The following is a 23,928-nucleotide window of genomic DNA, read 5'->3' on the forward strand; positions in this document are numbered from 1 at the left end:
AGGGGTGTCCAAACTTTTTTCATGGGGGGCCGCATATTGAAGTGTACACGGGGTGAAGGGCCGTAGATCAGTAGTTAGTGCCGCAAACCCTTCGACTAGCAGAGGTTTAAATTGTGCCCCATACCTCTATTTAAGCTTAACACCTTCATGCCAGCTCTGTCTCACAACGAAATGTTAGTTGTTAGTAGGGCTGTGCAATTAATCGAAATTCGATTACGATTTCGATTACAACAGTAAACGATTACAAAAATAGCAAAATCGCAAAAAATCGATTATAATTTTTTTTTTCAATTTTTTTGTAATTTTTTCTTCAAATGTTTTTTTTTGTTTTTTTTTTTATTTTCACTTTTTTTTTTTCTAATTTTTAATTTTGGGATTTTTGTCACTTTTTGGATGGATTTTTGTCTTTTTCTGCTGGATTTTTGTAATTTTTTTGCTGGATTTTTGTCTTTTTTCTGCTGGATTTTTGTAATTTTTTTGCTGGATTTTTGTCTTTTTTCTGCTGGATTTTTGTCTTTTTTCTGCTGGATTTTTGTCTTTTTTTGCTGGATTTTTGTCACTTTTTGCTGGATTTTTGTCACTTTTTTGCTGGATTTTTGTCACTTTTTTTGATGGATTTTTTTAAAGGCAACAAATAATCGTTTGAATAATCGTGATTTCAATTATGACAAAAATAATCGTGATTATTATTTTTTCAATAATCGAGCAGCCCTACTTGTTAGGTTTGAATTGAATAGAATTATTACATTTCAAATACAAAGGTCCATCTCTGGTGATGTGCACCGATACAGCAAGAGGCCGAGGGCCACCATAAATTGGTCTGAGGGCCGCATTTGGCCCCCGGGCCGCACTTTTACACCCCTGCTTTAGGGTCTGCAGAGCCTCCACAGTCAGAGTGTGTTTGTGCAGTGACCAGTGTGAAGTCATCAAATCCGTGGCATCAAAACTAGGATCGGTATTGAAACCAGCCTACACTCAGTAACACGGGGTATCTTTTATAGGAGCGGGGCGGAACGGGGCGGTGTGGGGGTGTTTCCACAACCTAAACCAGAAGTCGGCAACCACTGCCTTCAAAGAGCCCATTAAAGCTCCTTTTAGCTTCGATGAAAAAAGTAAACCCATAATGAGTATTTATATGAGTGACAAGCTGCAATAACAGTGTGAGGCAAAAACCTGCGCCAGAACCAAGGCTGTGACGAATGATTTGTTGAGATTTTGAAGGCAGGGACCATCCAGATCCACTTATAATTCTTACAATGATCACAGTTTCAAAGATTTTTCATCATTTTTACTTTAAATGTATTTATTCATCATCATTTCATTGATTAGAAATGTGTCTGCTTTGTTGTTGAGTCAAATACTATTTTGAGTCTTTCAAAGAGACTTTCTTTTGGTTTAAAACTGACCAAAGTGGCTGTTTTGGTTGCAGACCCCTGACCTAAACTGCTGCACCAACCTGGGGTGGGGTCTGGAGCAGTTTGTTAAAGGAATATTCCACCGTTTTTACACACTGAGATATGTTCTTACCTTAGCTTAGACGAGTTCATTTGTACCTGTCTATATTGTAAGGCGTAGTAATACCAGGAGTAGTTCGACATCCGCACAGTAAAGCGAAGATATTACTGCGCGGATGTCGAAGTACTCCTGGTATTATTACACCTTACAATATAGTTCCCCCTTTTTATCCGCTAAGAAAATCCACATTGTTTCATTTTGTGTGACTAGACTTGGATCGTTTAGCACTTCATGTAAACATATTTAAATAGGGAAAACGTGGAAGAGCTCGGTAGCTTCTATCTTCACCTGGTTTGGAGCCATAGAGGAGAGAGGGAGAGGCTAAATGCTAACACCGTCTGTGCTGTGTTTACGTGACTGAGGGTACATATGAACTCGTCTAAGCTCAGGTAAGAACATATCTCAGTTTGGAAAAACGGTGGCCTATTCCTTTAAAGAAGCTATGCTTGGTTATGGGGTCATTGGTTCGGGGCATTGCGTGTTAAAGGAACAGGCCACCGTTTTTACTTTGATATGTTCTTTCCTGAGCTTAGACGAGTTGATTCGTACCTGTCTGGTCTTTGTGCCCGTGGGAGAGTGAGGTCGCTTCCAACTTCACCCCCGTTTGGAGCCATAGGAATATACTGAGAGAGGCCAAATGCTAACAACATCTTTGGTCGCTTCGCGTAACTGAGGGCACGCACAAAGACCAGACAGGTACGCATCAACTCGTCTAAGCTCAGGCAAGAACATATTTCAGTATGTAAAAAAAAATGGTGGCCTGTTCCTTTAATGAACACATTTGGGACTCATCCATGTAAACACACACTCTTATTCACCCTGGCCTATTGCACATGGTGCACAGAGAGGCCCCGTCAGGTGGGAATGGAACCCGGGACCTACTAGCACTGAAGCACGAGCACTAACTGCTGTGCCACCGTGCCGCCCGCAGAGCTACACTTTCAATGGATGAGGTAGAATTAACTATTAGCATATACCTAAAATATTTTGGTGTCAGCGTCGTATTCCCTGACACGGCCGAGCTAATGTTGAGCTACTGTAAATAGCAAAACAAAGCTAGCTAACGAGCGGCAGCCATTTTTGTGTTTTTTATAACTGAAGTAAGAACCACTTAGTCACTGTTACTTGATATTGGTTTTAAAAATATACAACAACTCAATAACATAGGAAGGGGATTAGACATTTGAGAAAATAAATGTGTTCAGGATTGGACTCTCTGCTTTCATTGCGGTCACAGAAGGGTCACATAGAGGTCATACAGAGGTCAGGCAGAGGTCACGAGGAGGTCATGAGGAGGTCATGAGGAGGTCCCCGGGTGAGACAAGTGAGTGAATAACCACAGAATGCAGCGAGCTCTGAGCGTGTCCAAACAGAGACAGCTGACACCGCTGCCGTCAGTCTGAGGAGCTCCTGTGCGGGAGCGTGCACGTGACGGCTGCCTGAGCGTGCACGTGAGGTGTCCCTGTGTGTTCGTGAGGTTTGTGTTCTCACCATGTTGTAGTTGACGATCTCCTGAAGACTCTCTCCACATTTCTCCAGGAACTCCTGCACCGATGACAACGCATGGGTTACACAGTTATGCAAATACCTATCTATCTATCTATCTATCTATCTATCTATCTATCTATCTATCTATCTATCTATCTATCTATCTATCTATCTATCTATCTATCTATCTATCTATCTATCTATCTATCTATCTATCTATCTATCTATCTATCTATCTATCTATCTATCTATCTATCTATCTATCTACGTCACTCCCGTTAATGCTGTCCCTGGACCAACAGCATCAAAAGAGTTAGTTTGATATGCATAGTGATTGCATAGTTTGATATGATATACACTAGCCAGCATCTACGTGCATTTATGAATGATATGGCTCAGTTCAATCCTCTGCTGCTGTGGAGCGTTTTGGCTCAGAACAAACAAATAATCCTTTTGTGTTAAAGGAATAGGCCACCGTTTTTACATACTGAGATATGTTCTTACCTTAGCTTTGACGAGTTCTTTAGGACCTGTCTGATCTTCACCCGTGCCTTCAGTCACGTAAACACAGCGCAGACGGCGTTAGCATTTAGCCTCTCCCTCTCTCCACTATAGCTCCAAAACAGGTCAAGATAGAAGCTACCAAGCTCTTCCACGTTTTCCCTATTTAAATATGGTTACGTGAAATGTTCCACTACAAAGTATAATTACACAAAATTAAACAATGTGGATTTTCTAAGCGGATAAAAGGGGGAACTATATTGTAAGGCGTATTAATACCAGGAGTAATTTGGCATCCGCACAGTAAAGTGAAGATTACAGCACGGATTTCGAACTACTCCTGGTATTATTACGCCTTACAATATAGTCCCCCCTTTTATCCACTTTGAAAATCCACATTGTCTAATTTTGTGTGATTATACAGTGGGGAAAAAAGTATTTGGTCAGTTTCACATAGACATTCTATTGGATTTTGGCCAAATAATTTTTTTCCCCACTGTACTTTGTAGTGGAACACTTCACGTAACCATATTTAAATAGGGAAAACGTGGAAGAGCTTGGTAGCTTCTATCTTGACCTGTTTTGGAGCTATAGAGGAGAGAGGGAGAGGCTAAATGCTAACGCCGTCTGCGCTGTGTTTACGTGACTGAAGGCACGGGTGAAGATCAGACAGGTCCTAAAGAACTCGTCAAAGCTAAGGTAAGAACATATCTCAGTGTAAAAACGGTGGCCTATTCCTTTAATATTGCTGCCACACCTTCTTTTTACATATGAAAATTAGTATCGATACTTTTTGCCTACTTTTTGAACTGACAGCACTTAAAGCAGCAAAGCCCTGGAGAACATTATGGACATGAGCTGCAGCTGCTTCTTCAAGAGAAAACCCTGAACCACACTCCAAACATCGAGCCTCCGATACAACATGTGACAGAGGTCGATTGACAGTTGCAAACCAAAGTAAGTTGTGTCTCATTGTATTTCATGTTCTTTGTGGGCTACTTTAAGATGAAGCTTGAGGAAGTGGCTTGCAGTTTGCATTAAAAAAAATAATCTATAATTATTTGTAGTTTAAGATTTACAAATAAACAGAATTAATTGATCCTTCCATCGATGGTGAACGACCCAAGCAGAGCGCTGCACTCACAGAAATCATCTCCTCCTTCTTGCACTGCGCCCCCAGGTCCTTGATGCCGTTCACGAACAGCTTGTTGGCGCTGACGTAGGCCCGGCCCGCCTCGATCATCCCACTGCACAGCTTCACCAGCTGAAAGCACACAAACCCCACAGTCAGCAACAGACATCACCAAAGCATGAGGGAAAGATGACCAAAAAAAACACACAAAAAAACAGAGAAAGAATAGCATCAAAAAGAAGGACAGAAATCACAAAAGTTGCAAAATCACAAAAGTATAGCAAGAAATGTTACCAAAAAAAATCTACTTTTGGATCCTGCCCAAAAATAAATACCATGTAAAACTTATTTATAAAAAAAAGTGTGAATGAAGGTTACAGAATTTGTACCAAAAAAAAAAACGACATCAAAAACAAACAATAAAAAAACAATAGCAGAGGAAATAACTGGAGCCGGTGAAAGATCTCTGCAGACAGAGCACAGGGAGATATCAATACGAGAGAGTTACATAAATCAAAGCCTGGTTCATATTTAGAATAATCCTCAGAATCCAGGACGCAGCTGGAAAACAAGAACCTTCAGTCTGGGACTCGGCGATCCTGCAAAATGAACGTGCTTCTCTTCCTTGATGGAGTAATAATCATAATCATAATAACCTTTCTTGAGCTTGTTTTAACTGTTTCATGTGTCATTCCCACTGCTGCCTGCAGAGGGAGCTCCAGCCCAACGGAAATCCTGAGCGGCCCAGACTCTATTGATTTTTCACTGATATGAGAACATGAGAAGAGAATATATATATAACAGTTCTTTATATAAAACTAGAGACATTAATGAACAAAAAATGCCAAAACTTCCTCTATTTTACGAGTCAGTATTTAAATAATGGATAGAGCCTGGTTCAAGTTCATTGGCCTGACTTTGTGACATGTTATTAAGATTTGTTCAGGGGAGAATAAGCCTATTTAAAGTGAAAGAAATCTGTAAAATTCAAATGTTTTCAAGTTTTTTTAATTTCCTTGGAAGGGGAGGGACTGAAAAATGTGCTTGCAAATGTAAAGCAATTCAAAGTGCTTCACAGTTGCAAAAAAATACAAGAAAATCAATAAAACATCAACATGAAAGAGAATCAATTACAGTAAAAGGCCGGAGTGCAGATAAAATACTTTCAGTTTTCATATGAACGGGTAAAAAGAACGGTTTTCAGTCTGGAGTTGAACATTGTCAGAGTTGAGGCCGGTCTCACGTTCTCGCACAGCCCTACAATATAGTTTTCGCGCATACACCTGATTTATAGATGTAATCTGTAATGATCAGATCACATTGTGAGGTATTGATATTAATGCAGCTTAATGGTCATTTACCAAAGGATATTTAGTGTAGTGAAAAAGTCCAGTGACCACGGTTTAATGTTTTTACATTAGTTAGTAGTAGATCATATAAAGGACTTTATTGATCTCACAATGGAGGAAAGAAGAACCTTCACTTTCTCACTCACAGCAGACACTTTTAAAGGGACTATAGGGAGTTTAAAAATGTTTAAATTAAGTATTTTCCTCCTACATGTTCCAGCCATGTCCTAATGTGTAGAATGAGCTCAGACCTGTTCAATCGGGTCGAAGTGCCGTCATGCACGAGCTTAACGTAGAAGCTGCAGTTACACATTTGGCCTGACGTGGCAGTAGTGAGCCTAAAATGGCTAACTTGCATCCAGCCCCTTTAAGAAAGTCTCCTGGTATCAGATATTGATAGATACTCAAACCCCCAGTAAACAAATGTACAAGCTGGATCGGTGCTGCTCTAAATAACCCACAGGTCCACGAGAAATCCATGAGCGGACTCTCCTCGACGGATCTATCCGAGACCAGCCCGCGGGCCGGGTCTGCTCCTCGACGGCGCTGAGTGAGAGCAGTTATGGTTTGGTGCACAGGGCAGGGACCAGCCCAAGCTTTAATTATCACATTTGGAGCGGCGGTTCCCAGGGCCCGCTCTGCGTCAGTGTGGGAAGCTGTGAACACTGGTATGTGGCACATTTGGACCCCGGCAACGAAAATGTAAGGCTCGGGAAAGAAATAAAACACCGTGAGGCGACCAGAGCGAGCGTACAGGCATCTCTGAGCTGCACGTTTGTGAGGTCTGAAGGAAAGGTTTTGTTCCGGTAATGCATCTGTGATCACATTATGCTCTGTCCTCTCGTTCATTACGGACAGATCCCAGACATGGGACGGACAAACTCTGCGGATGCTAGGGCTGTGCAATTAATCGAAATTCGATTACGATTTCGATTACAACAGTAAACGATTACAAAATTAGCATAATCGCAAAAAATCGATTATAATTTTTTTTTTTTATGATTTTTTTTTTTAATGTTTTTTTATTTTATTTTTTAATGTTTTTTTTTCTTCAAATTTTAAATTTTAGGATTTTTGTCACTTTTTTGCTGGATTTTTGTCACTTTTTTGCTGGATTTTTGTCTTTTTTTTATGGATTTTTGTCACTTTTTTAATGTATTTTTGTCTTTTTTTTTAATGGATTTTTGTCACTTTTTTGCTGGATTTTTGTCTTTTTTTATGGATTTTTGTCACTTTTTTAATGTATTTTTGTCTTTTTTTTTATGAATTTTTGTCACTTTTTTGCTGGATTTTTGTCTTTTTTCTGCTGGATTTTTGTCACTTTTTTGCTGGATTTTTGTCTTTTTTTTAATGGATTTTTGTCACTTTTTTGCTGGATTTTTGTCTTTTTTCTGCTGGATTTTTGTCTTTTTTTGCTGGATTTTTGTCACTTTTTTGCTGGATTTTTGTCTTTTTTTTGTCACTTTTTTGCTGGATTTTTGTCATTTTTTTGCTGGATTTTTGTCTTTTTTTGATAGAGTTTTGTCACTTTTTTGATGGATTTTTGTCTTTTTTTGATGGATTTTTGTCACTTTTTTGATGGATTTTTGTCTTTTTCTGCTGGATTTTTGTCATTTTTTTGATGGATTTTTGTCACTTTTTTGATGGATTTTTGTCACTTTTTTGATGGATTTTTGTCTTTTTTCTGCTGGATTTTTGTCACTTTTTTGCTGGATTTTTGTCTTTTTTGTCTTTTTTTTGTCACTTTTTTACTGGATTTTTGTCTTTTTTTAATGGATTTTTGTCACTTTTTTGCTGGATTTTTGTCATTTTTTGCTGGATTTTTGTCACTTTTTTGCTGGATTTTTGTCACTTTTTTGCTGGATTTTTGTCTTTTTTTAATGTTTTTTTTAAAGGCAACAAATAATCGTTTGAATAATCGTGATTTCAATTATGACAAAAATAATCGTGATTATTATTTTTTCAATAATCGAGCAGCCCTAGCGGATGTTGAACACGTTTTCTATAAATAAGTTGGACTTCAGGTGGGTTCTTGAAATACATTTGTAGTTTCCAAAGCTTCAACGGGCCAACCCTATGTGTGAAAATGAACCACTGTCATCTTGAAACATGCCCGTGCCATCAGGGAAGAGGTCAGGATGTTCAGCTGATCTCAGTCTTTGTGTTTTCAGTTAGATGTTTTTGTTTGGGGGGTTTGGTCAGGCAGTGTAGCTAGTTAACATCTATGTCTCTGAGATTGTCCTGTTCAAATAAGAGCCACCACAATGTTTAATGTCTCTTTGGCCAACTCAAGCGATCTATTATTGGCGTGCAAAAGTGGTGGCTTTACTCAGCAAGCAACACCAAGCCTTCCAAATATTAGTTCAGGAATTTGTTTTGGAACCAAACGAGAAAAAAAGCCCCTCCTAGTTTGCCAAATGAGGAGAGCGAGGACAAACTTTCAAGCTCTTCTCTCCTGATTGGACCTGTTCACACTAAAGCTCGTCTCATTGGTCACAGTCATGGCGCAGAGGATCGTGATTAGTTGCGGAAATCAGCAAAAGGAGGGACTTTAGAAACATATATTTATTTGATGTCACTTATGTTGGGTCGAATTTCTGATCCAGGCGGTAAATCACAGAGGTGGGAGTAAGTCACTAAATGCAAGTCTCGAGTCAAGTCCAAGTCGTGAAGGTCCAAGTACCAAGCAAGTCCAAGTCTATCGGTCATGGGGTCGAGTCAAGGTCCAGCCCATTGTTTCAAATGCTTTCCTGTCTGTAAATCTCCACCTCTTCACTGTCTTTAGAAAACTTTGAATCCAAGGAAACACGTCGTATTTCCTCCTGCCTTTTCGCGCTGTATTGATTAGAAGCGCTGTGTCTGGAAACCGAACACGCATGTGGCTAATTACCATATGTAAACATAGATGCACCGCTTTTACAAAATAAATCCTGATCTTTCGACAGTTTCACTCAAATAAATAATAACTATAAAGTCACAGCGAGTCATTGAGAGTCATTGGCCTCAAGTCCAAGTTAAGTCTCGAGTCACAAACAGCAAGTCCCAAATCAAGTCAAGTCTTTTTGCAGCTTTGGTCAAGTAAGTCTCAAGTCCCGAAAATTGCGACTCGAGCCTCCCACCTCTGGTAAATCATATGCAGTCTATGACATTTGAAATAAAAGGCCAGATCTTGTGCCTGGTGCATGAGGCGGCGAGAGGAGGGGACCGCTCTGATGGCCTCACATTCATTTCCTCGTTTACATCGTGCAGCCTTGTGTTCTTCCTTTAGCACGATGGGCTCTCACAGGTCAAAGTAAAAACTTTCAGAACCCACCGTGAGATAAACGATGTTCGTGTCGTCCGCTGTGGCGCGGATCGGCGCTCGCTTGGCCGTATAACGAAACAAAACACACTCCGCCACAACCCCTCTCCCTTGTTCTTCCCGGCCACAGAGTTGATCTGGTTGGAGGAAGAGGTGTGTCTCCACCCCAGTACTTCCCACTTAAATGTGCTAAGTCTGGAGCTGAGAGATCTCAAAGTGCGCTCCGACTCAGCACAAAATGTTACGCTATAGTCTGAAACACAAGATCGGGCCCTTAAACTTACAAACTAACACTTTAAAGAAAAGCAAATACAGTAAAAGAGTCGACCCACAAAGTCCTCTCCTCCTCCTCCTCCTCCTCCTCCTCCTCCTCCTCCTCCTCCTCCTCCGCTCCCGAGGGAAACATTTGTGCATTTTATTATTTAAGACTGCATCTCTCCCGTGAGGTGGAGTTCATAAGCTCAATGCAGTGCGGTGCGACACGTCCATGTGGGATCTCAACACAGACTGGAGCACAGCGTTCAGGGCTTTAAACACCTGATTTATACATTTGTCATGAATAAAAGAAGACACGTATGTCCATGTTGCAGAGACAGAGCAAACGTGGTTCTGTTTTGCAAGTTAATAGCGAGTGAGCAATTTTTGTGACACCATTTTTTTTTTTTTATTGATTTATTTGACAGGGACATTGCAAGTCAACATAGTACAAAACAAGCTTGATACTGATGCGATGCAAAAAGAGTATATAGCTAGTGCTAATTTTCAACTCCAGTCCCTGGGCCTTTCTACACTAAATTAACATTTTCAATTTTATCTTAAAAACTTACCTATATACACGATATAAATCATTTACACAAATTCAGTGCTATTTACAAATTTACAAATGGGTACAATTCTGTTTCGATTTTAGCCTAGACTTAACTCGAGAGGTGAACATTTTAAACTCAGTCAAGGTTTTAAGTTCAGTGGGTAATGAGTTCCATATCTTTGCACTTTTATATGTGAAGGCAGACTGACCAAGTGCAGTCTTGCGGTGAGGAACTATGCAGTTATGCAGTAGAGCCTCTGTTGCTGTTTTGTCTCTGTACAAATCCCAATAGTGATGTTTTGCTTCAGGAGCGGAGCATGCCTCGCAAAACTGATGTAAAGAGTCAAAAGCTGACTGCTTTGTCCTACCCCATGTTTGGCTGATTTGTTCAAACGTGAGTCGCGACCCGGCCCCGGATAAAGCAGAAGAAAATGGATGGATGGTGAGTCTTTTACAAAAGTAAAAATGAAAGACCATATACCATGCTTCAATAAATAAATACTGCCTATATATTTTGGGTAAAATCTGCTTCACTGCGTTCAATTTTTTATTTTAGGAGCATCAAAGCCACTGGTTGTGTGTGTGTGTGTGTGTGTGTGTGAAAACAAAAGCACGTTCTCATCTGCTGAACAGGAAGTGAATTGCAAATGCTTGAGCCGAGCGATTCACACGTCGGTTTGCCAAAGAAAATGTGTGCGGTGTTCAAGCCTTTACCTTGTCGAGTTTGGCCTCGATCTCCACCACCTCCGTCTCCACATCGTCGATCCCAGCCCTGAAAGACACAAACAGACCATCAGCCATATGGAGTTTGCAAATCATTTCATTTAAACATATATTTGACCAAATAACTTTAATAAATAGGGGCATTTGGCCTGAATGGGGATAAAACGAGGCACTGTGGGAGCAGGGTCAGAAATGATGATCGATATTTTGATATTTCTGATGTAGTTAGTTTATAACAGATACATAATATGAGAGGGACATCACCATGTTCTCCTGACTGGACTCTACCATCAATTCTTTCCAGCTTCTACACTGCAGTAACAACACTCAGAAATTACAACCGGGCGCCGCCACTTTATTTACACTGATCGCTTATAAAGACGTGATCATTCACACCCTGGTTTATTAGAGAGGAACGGACGGAGGCGTCACCGAGGAAGATTAGTGGCTGAAGAATCAATAAGTGGGAGGAGGGACATAAAGCAGGGACTGTGCGGCACATTTACACACGAAAAACAGACGAGAAGTTAAAGCTGCTCTGTTTGATTCACTGCACGAAGAACAGGAAGGATCAAAATGGAAAACCTTTGCTTTATTCACAGGCCTCACTATAGCAGCAAGTCTCGCACCTCACTGCTTTTGTATCTCGTTCCGTGCACGAGGAGCAGAGAATACTGTGAATCTGCGCATGCGAATGGAACATATAGCACCAAACAATAGATTGAACGCAACAAGTATGAATCAACACTTCTCTTTCTCATTCAAGTGCAGATATAGGAGGACAATGGTGCAAGTATGTCCTTGTAAATTTGAAAGAAAAAGTCATTTCACGAGATTGTCCATGTGTACCTTGAAACTCTGGGACATTTCTCTCAAGAGTGGACACTGTGGGGGGAGTTTGAGGCACCGAAACATTAGCCGTCGTCAGCATTGAGGACTAGTTTTAACCGCAGAAGCCCAGGATAGACAGCAACACAAGCTTTTCGCAGAGAACTCGAGTGAATAGAGGGGGCCCTAATATCAAACCCTGTGGCACCCCAATTCAGAGCCCAAATGCCTTAAAAAGATGAAGGAAAAGTGAAGCGTGAAGCCATTGTGGTTGAATTTAACACATCCATAGCGGCTGCGGGGATGCTATGCTTTTGCTGGAACCTGACTGGAATTTTTGAGAGGACATCGAGCGCAGTAATCTTCACTTCACTGTGCGGATGCCAAATTACTCCTGGTATTATTACGCCTTACAATATAGTTCCCCCTTTTATCCGCTTAGAAAATCCACATTGTTTAATTTTGTGTAATTCTACTTTGTAGTGGAACATTTCACGTAACCATATTTAAATAGGGAAAACGTGGAAGAGCTTGGTAGCTTCTATCTTGACCTGTTTTGGAGCTATAGTGGAGAGGGGGAGAGGCTAAATGCTAACGCCGTCTGCGCTGTGTTTACGTGACTGAAGGCACGGGTGAAGATCAGACAGGTCCTAAAGAACTCGTCAAAGCTAAGGTAAGAACATATCTCAGTGTAAAAACAGTGGCCTATTCCTTTAAGCATTTATTATTATTATAGTAAAGGTTTCAGTCATAGAAATATATAGAAATATCGGTCGATTACAGATGGAAATTAGCATAGTGCTAAATCTGGTGCAGCATCTTTTTAATATAACTGCTCACTGTCCTTTCAATAAACAAAACAATTATGGGGTATTTTGATTGGCCGATGCCGGTATGCACCATTGATATTTTAGAACTGTTTATAATCCTGTGCATGAAGCTTCTAAATGTGTCAGTGTTGAACTGTGACAGCAGGGGGCGCTGTATGTTCGTGTTTAGTGGGCACTTCAGAGGGAGCTTGTTTGAACAGACAGTAGATTCCAAAACAAAAAAGGTAACTTTCTGTCTCTTATGGTTCCGAAATTCTACGCAAAGGTTTATAAACTAAAATATGTAAAATAGGTGTACAAACCAATTTTCACCGTGATGTTTCTTCGCTCCCCTGAGGCCTACGGAGTTGTGGGAGGGCTCATTTTAAAGCTCTGACTGTCTCTGAAGGCTCTATCACTTTCGGGCCCTATGAATGACAAGACTGATGGCCAACAAGTCTTACCTTGGCTTGAAGGTTAGCAGACATTTTCTTTTGGCTCTGAAAGGCATGACTGGACACTGACCGTCTTGGGGCAGGCTTTTGCCAAAGGTCAATCGTGTTAACTTTGTTCTGGTGAAAAGACTTGTCTAAACCGTCGGGCACTTTCGGTAAATAATCCACACAGCTGGTCATTTTTGTCCGGCGTTTACAAGAATCCTCCAAAATGTCTTCATCTAGGGACAAAATATGCGAAGAGCCGCCCGTAAAGCCTCGCAACACGGGGCTGAGAAACTGCATCCGACACCCAGATATGTAAACAGCAGCTTCCACGGCACCTGGAGTCAACTGGAGTCCACGCACTTCCCTCAGACACGTGTCACTTTGAGGCCGAGGACCGCATTCCCAGGATTCCGGGTCTTCGTCTGCTCCTGCTTTGTTTATACAGCCCCGCTTACGACACGGTGCACTCCCGAAGCGTGCGGCCCGTCTCCCCGTCCAATCAATGAAGACGGAAAACCGGTTGTGACATATTTCAGGCCCCCGAGACGTAAACAGACACAGACAGGCGAGCGAGGCGTTTCATGAATAGTTTAATGAATGGAGAGAGAGAGAAAGGGCTCACTGCTACTGTACTACTGACACTGCTGCCCCCTGCCACATGTGCGAGACAGGAGAGTAGTGCATCCATTCACACGTCCACTCACATGTACAGCTGTGTGAGCCCGAGAGACGCTAACGGAGCAGAAGGGCATTTTGACAGATATTACAAGTTGACTTGTGATTTTAACATTCTACAACAGGGGTAGGCAAGTTTGCATCATGGCGCGCCGATTTCCATCCTTGCCAAAACACCCAGGGCCGAACCTCACCATTATAGCCTTTAAGGAATAGGCTACCGTTTTTACATACTGAGATATGTTCTTACCTTAGCTTTGACGAGTTCTTTAGGACCTGTCTGACCCGTGCCTTCAGTCACGTAAACACAGCGCCGACGGCGTTAGCATTTAGCCTCTCCCTCTCTCCTCTATAGCTCCAAAACAAATCAAGATAGAAGCTACCAAGCTCTTCCACGTTTTCCCTATTTAAATATGGTTACGTGAAGTGTTCCACTACAAAGTATAATTACACAAAATTAAACAATGTGGATTTTCTAAGCGGATAAAAGGGGGAACTATATTGTAAGGCGTAATAATACCAGGAGTAGTTCGAAATCCGCGCAGTAATCTTCACTTTACTGTGTGGATGCCAAATTACTCCTGGTATTATTACGCCTTACAATATAGTCCCCCCTTTTATCCGCTTAGAAAATCCACATTGTTTAATTTTGTGTAACTATACTTTATCGTGTAACACTTCATGTAAACATATTTAAATAGGGAAAACATGGAAGAGCTTGGTAGCTTGTATCTTGACCTCGTTTGGAGCTATAGTGGAGAGAGGGAGAGGCTAAATGCTAACGCCGTCTGCGCTGTGTTTACGTGACTGAAGGCACGGGGGAAGATCAGACAGGTACAAATGAACTCATCTAAGGTAAGAACATATCTCAGTATGTAAAAACGGTGGCCTGTTCCTTTAACCCTCACCTGAACTGAGCATGTTTAACCCAAATCTAAAAGCAAAAAAGTGTCAAAATAGCGACGAAAACGAGGATGAGAACGCAAAAAGAAAGTGACTAAAGAGCGACAAAAAACATGACTAAAGAGTGATGAAAAAGCAACAAAAATGCCACAACAGAGCGACAAAAAGTGACGAAAATGTGATGAAAACACAACAAAAAAAGGAAAAAAAAGTTATGTTAAAGCAAAAAAACTACAAAAACGCAACAAAAATGCCACCAAGCAACCAAAACGTTACGATCAGATTTGAGTAAAAACTGAACTGGAGGGAAAAGGAACTGGTTAAGATGGGGGATAAGAGGTTTAAACATCATGTTTCTCATTTACTACATTTCAGCCTCATGCAGCAACAAGATACAAATCTCTACACGAGAGGCATTTCATGGAGTTGTCATAGAAACCTAGGCGTCGATCCCGTGGGTGCTGCGGGGCTCGAGCACCCACTCAAATCTTTGGGCACCCAGGCAAGTTTGTCCTGATTACAAAATGAGTCAATAGCCTGTAAATCACGAGCCATCACTTCCGTTTCTGAGAGCATAAAGCTTAAAGGGATGTTTCAGGATTTTTGAAATAGGGCCTCATTTCCTAGTTATCCAAGAGTGTTGCTGATTTCTGGAGATATTTTTTGTGTGTAATTCATGCAGTTCTTATATTTGAAGAGCTACGTGGCGCTAGGCTTGTGCTAGGCTCTCGGTTATTGACGCTCTCAGTGCCATTCTCTTGGTATTTTGGCCAGAGGAGGTCAAATATTACTCCAAACTAAGTAAAAGTTGCTCAGTGCTGAAGTATTTGCTGTAAATACATACAAATATGAGGTATAAAGTACAAATCAGTTTGAATGAAGTGTTAGGAAACCCTCTGTACGGCAACACAATGGGGACAAACCCCGTTCCTTGCGGTGAGCCGGTGGAATTGACAGAGCATCTACACACAGCGCCACCTACGGATCTGAAGGATGAACAAAACAAATGGGCAAATGTATTTTTATTTTATCTTTTTTACTTGGGAGCTTTTATAGAAATCAAGTAGAAAATAATATATACTCTCACAAAAATACTGCTCAAGTACAGATCTTCAAAATGTACAGCAGTAAATTTACTTCATTACTGACACATTTGATTTAATGTGCGTTTCTTAGTTGAATGTTTTTGGTCGGCAGGGGTGGGCAAGTTTGTGTCTAGGGCTGCGACTAACGATTATTTTGTAATCAATTAATTTATCGATTATTTTTTTCCAATTAATCGATTAATTGCTTGGCTGTGAATGGTGTAGGAAAATGTTATTTTTTCAATTTTTTTTTATCACATTATAGTGGCACTGTTTGAGGATGTGCTGATGGAGTAAACTAAAGGGACATGTTTTTTGAAGGCTCTATTAATTAAATTCACAATGTACAAAACACTACAGACCCTGAATATAAAATCAAAGTAAGTTTTGATCAAAAATACTACATTTTTTTATCTCATTTTTGCTCCATTTTAGCCTGTGTGAACCAGAAAACGATTAATCGATTACTAAAATAGTTGTCGACTATTTCAATAATCGATTAGTCGCTGATTAATCGATTAGTCGTTTCAGCCCTATTTGTGTCATGGAGGGACGATTTTCTTCATTGCCAAAACACCAAGGGCCGAAACACATAATTGTAAATGTACTTTTTTTCTACAAATATAAGTTCTGCACGTAATACATGACCTAATGGGTTGTTTTGCTGGGAAATGTGAAAACACTGACAGCATTTTCCACATTCTAGAGTCCTTTTCATGTATTTGGTCTCTGATTTCTGAATAAATGTTTCTTCAAAATTCTCTTGGGGGCCAAAGGTTTTATGCTGAAGGGCCGAATTTGGCCCCCAGGCCTGACGCCTACCCCTGCTTTATTGTATTGAACACAGTGCAAGGGGGAAAATAGCAGGGAGAGACATCCAGCAAAATGTCAGAATCGACACTGATTTAATCAGTCAAAGCCATCGTTACTATCCTTGGCAGAAGACCAAGGCCGTGGGAACCCAGGGTGCTGAGGGCGCTACAGCCCCCACTGGTGGATCGTCTATGCATTACAAGCAATATTAACCTCTTAACTCCCGCCTGAACTGAGAGCATTTTCTCCAGTTCAGCTTTACCCAAATCCTGTAGGCCAGTGTAACGCCTCATTTGAAAGACCTACAAAACTCATCTAAATGGATCTTTTTCCTCACGTCATCAGATTTTTTTTCATTTTTTTGAGGGGGGTATTCAACACATTTTTGTACATTTATTGTTATTTTTTTTCTTTATTTTTTTTGTCCATTTTTTGTCCATTTTTTTGTCATTTTTTTGGTCATTTTTTTGGTCATTTTTTTGGTCATTTTTGGTCATTTTTTTGTACATTTTTTTGTCACATCTTCATTGTTTTCGTTTCAGTTCTGTCACTATTTTCACGCCTTTTTTCCAGAAGCTTTTGGACTGGGGTAAAGCCAATCTGGGGAAAATATGCTCGGTTCAGGTGGGAGTTAAGCTGTTAAATAAACAGGAAATAAGCAAAGAAATAGCGTTTTGGGGGGCAGTCTTGTCTCTCAGCACCCCCTAGCCAAATTATCTTCCCACGGCCCTGCATTAGACTAACTAATAAGCTGCAAAACTAACCCTACAATCACTTCATTGTTCTTTTTACATCTTTTGTGAGTGTCCAGTAAACTGCACACTCAGGTATGGACGGGTCACGTGGACAGACTGAAGCCCACACGTGTTTGAAACGGAGAATATCCAGCGATTTCTCGACTGGAAACGATGAAAGAGCGGGAAATGCAGCGCGGCCGCGGGGTTCACAGCGCGCTGCATTAAACACACTGCGATCATATTTATTTCATGTACTACACAGGAGCTGCATGTCCCGCGTATCTGCTGACTCAGAGGTTCTGCAAGAGGCTCTAAAAATAGTCGGAGGCTGCAGAGTGCGGACCAGAGGACAGGAAAAGTGTCTTCAACGCCTTCACTGTGTGACGTGAGCGCTGAAGTCGGTTTCTCCACTTTGGCTTTACCCAAATCTAAAAAGAAAAAAGTGGCAAAAGAGCGACAAAACACGTGCCGGAAAAGTAACAAGAACACAACAAAAAACACTTCCAAAATGAGACAAAAACGCACCAAAAGAGTGATGAAAAAGCAACAAAGGAATCAACAAAAATGAGCGGCAAAAATGCGATGAAAAAGTGACCATAGCACAACGAAAAAATGACAAAGCAAAACAAAAACGCTTAAAAAAAAATGCAACAAAAATCTTACATCAGTTGTGAGGGTCTTAGCTTTCAGATGAGGCTTTACACTGGCCTAAAAGCTTTAACCTCCAGTCAAGAAGCTTTTAGATTTGGGTAAAGCGGATCTAGAGAAAATGTGCTTGGTTAAGGCGGGGGTTAAATGCTTTAAAGTAGCACAAAAGGCTTTAGAAGCTTTTCAGTCTCGTGGTGTTTGTTGTTTTGCCATCTTGGGGATCTCTGACAAGTGTACATCATATAATGCACGGCTGGATTGTGTTTTTAAAAAAAAAAAAATATTTAAAGATAACTAACTAATCAAATGCAGTGATTCACATACGTGTCTTTCTATGCAACTACGTCCTCAGAGTTCCTGGTCTGACTAGAAGCGGGAGCAAAGTGGTTCAATAATGAATCCTCGCCATAATTCTAACGTTAGCTTCATGCTACATGCTAAACGCTAGCTTCACGCTGCATGCTAAACGCTTGCTTCGAGTGGCGACAATCTGCTGTGTCGAAACATTCATATGGTCTCGATTGTGACTAGACTTTATTTGTGTGTGATCGATGTGCTTATAGGGCCCGATCTTAAGTTTCTAAACACAGAGACTATAGCGTAGCACGAGTAGGAGCGCACTTTGAGATATTGCAGCTCCCAGACTTTGCGATTTTTAAGCGGGAAGTAAGTGGTGTGGAGAAACACCCACGACCAAAGACGTTATAGATACAGACGCCGTCTCTGGAATCGCCCATATATGGTCATGTTTGAAAACAGTTAAAGGGGAAAACAATTTGGAGAAAAATCTGAACTTTCTATAATTATTCAAAAACTACTTTAACAAATGCTGAATTATGAATATAGTTTTCTACTACATAAAGATACAAAGACATGGAGAGGAGCAAAGTGGTTCAACAGCCCATAAATACATAAATAGCTAATGGAGAATGCTAACCAGATGCTACATATTAGCATCGTGCTAATGCTAATGGCTAGCTAGCGCTAAATACAACTGCCGTTTTTTCACTTCTACTGAACAATCTGCTGTGAGAAAATATCCAAATGGGCCCGATTTACACTTGACTTTATTCATGTCTGATAAATACGTTTATATTCCACCAGAAAATGGCTAAAAAGAGTGAAAATTTGTGTTACCCAAAATATTCTATTTTCCTCCTCGGCGAAGCCACGCCCCCTTCTATGACGAGATGCCGTCTGTATCTATGTAACAACCTTTTCCTCCAATCAGACTCTGCGGCTGGGGAGGGGCAGCGAGAGGGGTTGTGGGTGAGAGGGGGGTGAACATGTGATTTTGTTTTGGTCACGTTAACCCAATTATGGCCGAGCGAGTGCCGCGCCACAGCGGGACCGGCTGTGGGCGACATCGCTCTTGAATTTCTTACTTTTGGCTGTATTTTGGCGTATTTACCGGACTTTGCATCATGCGATAAGACACATTAATTCTTACATTATTTTTATGATGTGTGTCGGCACTTTGACAAACCGTAAAGTTTCTTTAAGCGCGTTATAAATAAAGTTGGTATGTTATGGCATCTCGGGACACGAACGTTGTTTAGCTCACGATGGGGTTAATAAAGTTTTCAGTTTGACCTGTGAGAGCCTGTAATGCTTCAGAGCAGGACTGACTGAACTGGAGCCCAGAGTTTTCCTGATGGGCCGACATAATACTTTGCACCGGCCCACAATTAGCGCCAAAAGCTATTGGAATTTCTATCATTACATAGATGTAATTACACAATTCCTCCACTAGAAGGACGGGACGCATTATATACCCTTCTGGTGGGGCTTTCTTGAGTTATGGGTCCCAGATAATCTCGCATAATGAGCAATGGGTCTCTGGAACATAACCCTCATGCTTGAATTCAGCAGAAACAACATGCAGCGATTGTCCTCGATTCGTAGTTCATACTGTTTTACTTCAAGGGCTCATTGTTTTTCATGTCAACTATTGCTTTGAATATGACTGTTTTTTTTTTTGAGGGCCAGTCTTGACCCACAAGTCCCGGGCCGATTTTTTTCTGCCAGTCCAGTCTTGCTTCAGAGACAGAATGTACACAGACAAATGAAGAGAAATTCCTATATGCAAAACACAATGAGCAACTTTTGAGGGAGGAACTACAAATTCAGCCAAAACTGCAACAGGATGTGTGTAGTCCATAACGTTGAGCTAGTTTCAAACGTGCTCTGTGATCACAATACAGACATCACAAATCCAAGCATAATGGGACAACTCGTCGGAAAAATGGCCGTTTAGAACGTTCTTCTAAGATGAGCCCACGAAGCGTCCACACCCGCTGTTGCCCTCCCACTCATCCCTATGCAAAAGTCCATTCATAAAACATAACTTTAGCTCCATCCGCCCACGGACTCTCCCAGTCGGCATCACACGCTCGCACACGCACGTCTCCCAGGCAACCACTCATCCCTCGTCTCCACGGCAACCAGCCTCCCCGCTCCCAAAGGAAACTGGCATCACTGATGATTTCTCTCTCCGTTTTTTTTTCTCTTTTTTTCTCTCTCTCTAACTGACCAATTTGGCTCTTTGTCTGACGTCTGTGTCTGGGCGATCCCCCTCCCCCCCCTCTCCCACAGACACAAACGGGATTTAGGGCGTGTTCTGTCTGCGTTCGTTTACAGTAAGAGATTCTTATTAGTTTCCGTGCTCGTGACATTTCAATTCTTTTCACTTCCAACAGGTTTGCTTTAGCCGCATTCGAAACACGAGACACGAGTCACGATTCATCTCGTGGCTGAACATCAAGAGCACATCATTTTGAATATTGTCTCCACTTTCGGACGCCTCGATGAGAGTTGACCTTAGCTCACAAGTCAAACAATTCATCATTTGGACGTTTTCCATAGATTTACCGCACTAGAATTCTTATCTGCGCCAACTCCATTTGAGACTGTTTAGAATGTTGTGACGTCATGTTAATAATCAATATAATATATATGGCTGGGCACCACTACTGTAACAATACCTGCTTTTTGGTCCTGTTGCCATAACGGTAGCTACTTTTTTCGATACCTGTGTGATTTCTATTGAATTTAAGGGGAGACGCTACAGGCAAAACTCATTTTTTTCAGTTTTCAGGTTTTGGGCCAAATTGGTCTCTGAACATACAAGCTTTCACCCGGAAACAGAAAATATGCCTAATCTTCACAATAACATGTTTAAATATTGCGCTGATTCAATGTTCCCCCATAGACTTATATGGGAGAACGCAATTTCAAGGGCCTTTTTCTCAAAACACATTTTTCTGTCATTGTGGCGACACTATGTCCACGTCAGTCGGACCTAAAGACTTCACATTTTCCAGCCTTGGACTGAACAATATTTGGAAGATTTTTTCAGAGGGATTTTTTATTATCTAATCCCTAAGCCCCATTTATTGAGTTTTGAATGTCAAAAAATAAGGCGAAAAACAAGAAATCCAAAATCCCCTCTGAGAAAGTCTTGGTAACTCATTCATCAATAAAATGAAACCATAAATTTGAATATAACTCTATCCATTATTCAGATTTTGTCGCCGAAAAATGGGAAATTTGGGGCATTTTTAGGCATAAAACACCTTGTTCTTATATGAAAAGATAAAATGACAGAAAACTTGCAATGTATTTTTTCCCCTCACATTTATGCCAGTGATCTACAGCAACAGTTTCAAATTGATATCTGTACATTTAAATTTTTTCCCTATTTACCTGCAGTGCCTCGCCTTAATTGAACATAACAAGGGCATAAAAAAAGTATTGCTCAGGATGTCCTAAAACGGCACAGAAAGCAACACCGGCAGAATGAGCAGAATTTTCCACTTAGGCTGCAATAAAAAGAGAGAAAGGACGTTATTGCCTCCTGAGTTGCAGAGACAGATCCATGTCATGACGCTGTTTTCTTTCAGCTAAACCTTTCTAAACACGAGCCGTGCTGTTCGATCACAAAACAAAACCAACTTCACACGTCCGATCTTTACACAGTGAGAGCGCTCATCCATCCGGGACAGATTTTCGGATGTGAAGGAGCAGCGACTCTACTCCGAGCTCCTCCCGGGTAACTGAGCTCCTCGTCCGATCTCGAAGGGTGCGCCCAGCCACCAAAGGAAACTCATTTCGGCCGCTTGTATCCGCGATCTTGTCCTTTCGGTCATTACCCAGATCTCATGACCATAAGAGCGCTCACTCGGTCACTAATCATTAACCAAAGCTGTACCAAAAAGGTCTAATCCACAATTTTCTCTTCAGGTGCAGCTGGAGTAAACCATGTAAGCTCAGAGTCTGTGGGTCTGTCGCTAAAGGTTAAATTGTCTTTTCTTGTTGTCATTCAATTTGTCTAAGAGCTCAAGCCAGCCCTCACTCAAAGCCGGCCCATTCAGGCCCAGCAGATGTCTCTCGCAGCCAAAGCAAACACAAGGCGTCTTATTCTAACACAGTGCTGCATTCACTGACCCTCTGTGCGCTGCGGCTTTATCACACAAGCCACCGGTCTATCTGTGTCTATCTGCCGCTTTCGCCGAAAACATTAGTCTCGAGCGGGCGAGGCGCGACAAAGGCAGGATTCAAGGGAGCTCCGCGCAGGGCAAAGCAGTTCAAATACAAATATTCTCATGTTCTCATCAGCGGGGGCAGGTAGTACTTCAGTTTACTCGAGTACATGAGCTGGTGTGATTGTACTTCTTTAGGCTTTTTATTGAACGCGACGGTTCAGGGGTGACGAGCAGGGGAGAGACGCTAGCACTCGCCGCGTTAGCATTAGCTGCATTAGTATTAGTGATTGTGTGGATTTCCAAAGCTTTGAAGATCTCTCAAAGTACAGTTAAAAACACCATCCAGAAATGGAAAGAGTACTGATACTTTTTTAAATCCAACTTTTCAGATTGTATTCATAAAAAAGTTCAATATCATGTACAAAAAATGTATAAAGGCAGGCGGCTCACCTGCATTTAAAACAAGCCATGATGGAGCTGCACACAATACGCAAACACACGGGACAATATTCAACCTGTCACATTAGTCCCAACTTCAGGTTTCTCGCTCACCTGCGCAGCTCGCGTCAACATTTGACCTCGCACACATTTCAAAAATGAGGAATCATTTGAACATATTTGGGCTGGGGAAAAGCATCATGGAACTTCCATCCATCCATCCATCCATCCATCCATCCATCCATTCATCCATCCATCCATCCATCCATCCAACCATCCAACCATCCATCCATCTATTCAACTATCCATCTATTCAACTATCCATCCATCCATCCATCCATCCAACCAACCAACCATCCATCCAACCAACCATCCAACCATCCAACCATCCATCCATCCATCCATCCATCCATCCATACAACCAACCATCCATCCATCCATCCATCCATCCAGCCGCGGGGGCAGCAGTCTCAGCAGAGATGCCCAGACTTCCCGATCCACACACACCTCCTCCAGCTGTTCTGGGGGGACCCCGAGGCGACACCAGGCCAGCTCGGAGACATAGTCCCACCACCGTGTCCTGGGTCTTCCACAAGGCCTTGTCCCACTAGGACATGCCTGGAACACCTCCCGCGGGAGGCGACCCAGAGGCATCCGGAACAGATGCCCTAGCCACCTCAGCTGCTCCTTTCGACGTGAAGGAGCAGCGACTCTACTCCGAGCTCCTCCCGGGTAATTGAGCTCCCTGCAAAGGAAGCTCATTTCGGCCACATGCATCCGCGATCATGGAACTTAAGATTGTCAAATGAAACCGATTCAGTTTGAGCCAGGAAGAGAGGTTTGTGAAACTTAAAATACAGCTGGTAGCTTCGCCAGCTATCGTTAGCTCACTGTGGTTCTGATCATTCTGAACGATAGAAACACAGAGTGAACAGAAAAGAACTTGGAACTCGTGTGCCCTTGTCTTTTGTGTTTCCCTTTTTGCCGATTCTGCTGTTTGAGTCATTTTGATCTTTTCTTATTGTCACGCAGTATGAATCTCGACAACGACAGCTACTACAACTATCCGAGCCAGTGCTAAAACATGGCTCTCCATACTCAGCATTCCTGCCTGAGCTGACTGTGGTTATGGTCCATTACAGAGAAGTGAAGTGCGGCTGAACTTCCTCTTGTGGTTGTGGACGTTGTAAACCTCAGAATGGAGCGTCCACTTCCACACAGCAGCAGACAGGTGCCGGGACGTGAGGG

General features: G+C 41.7%; 1 protein-coding gene across 1 annotated transcript in view; it reads right to left on the reverse strand.

Annotated features, from left to right (window-relative positions):
* LOC306982273 (arf-GAP with coiled-coil, ANK repeat and PH domain-containing protein 3-like) overlaps positions 1-23,928 on the reverse strand; it is a 92,655-nt gene that overhangs the window by 46,675 nt on the left and 22,052 nt on the right. The window contains exons 2-4 of the mRNA XM_079582151.1: positions 10,809-10,866; positions 4,649-4,768; positions 3,007-3,060 (exon numbers count right to left, since the gene is read on the reverse strand). Of these exons, the coding sequence (XP_079438277.1) occupies positions 3,007-3,060; positions 4,649-4,768; positions 10,809-10,866 (232 nt within the window). The remainder of the gene's footprint in view (positions 1-3,006; positions 3,061-4,648; positions 4,769-10,808; positions 10,867-23,928) is intronic.

This window comes from Gobius niger (genome assembly GCF_951799975.1).
Source record: "Gobius niger genome assembly, chromosome: 24".
Taxonomy (NCBI): domain Eukaryota; kingdom Metazoa; phylum Chordata; class Actinopteri; order Gobiiformes; family Gobiidae; genus Gobius; species Gobius niger.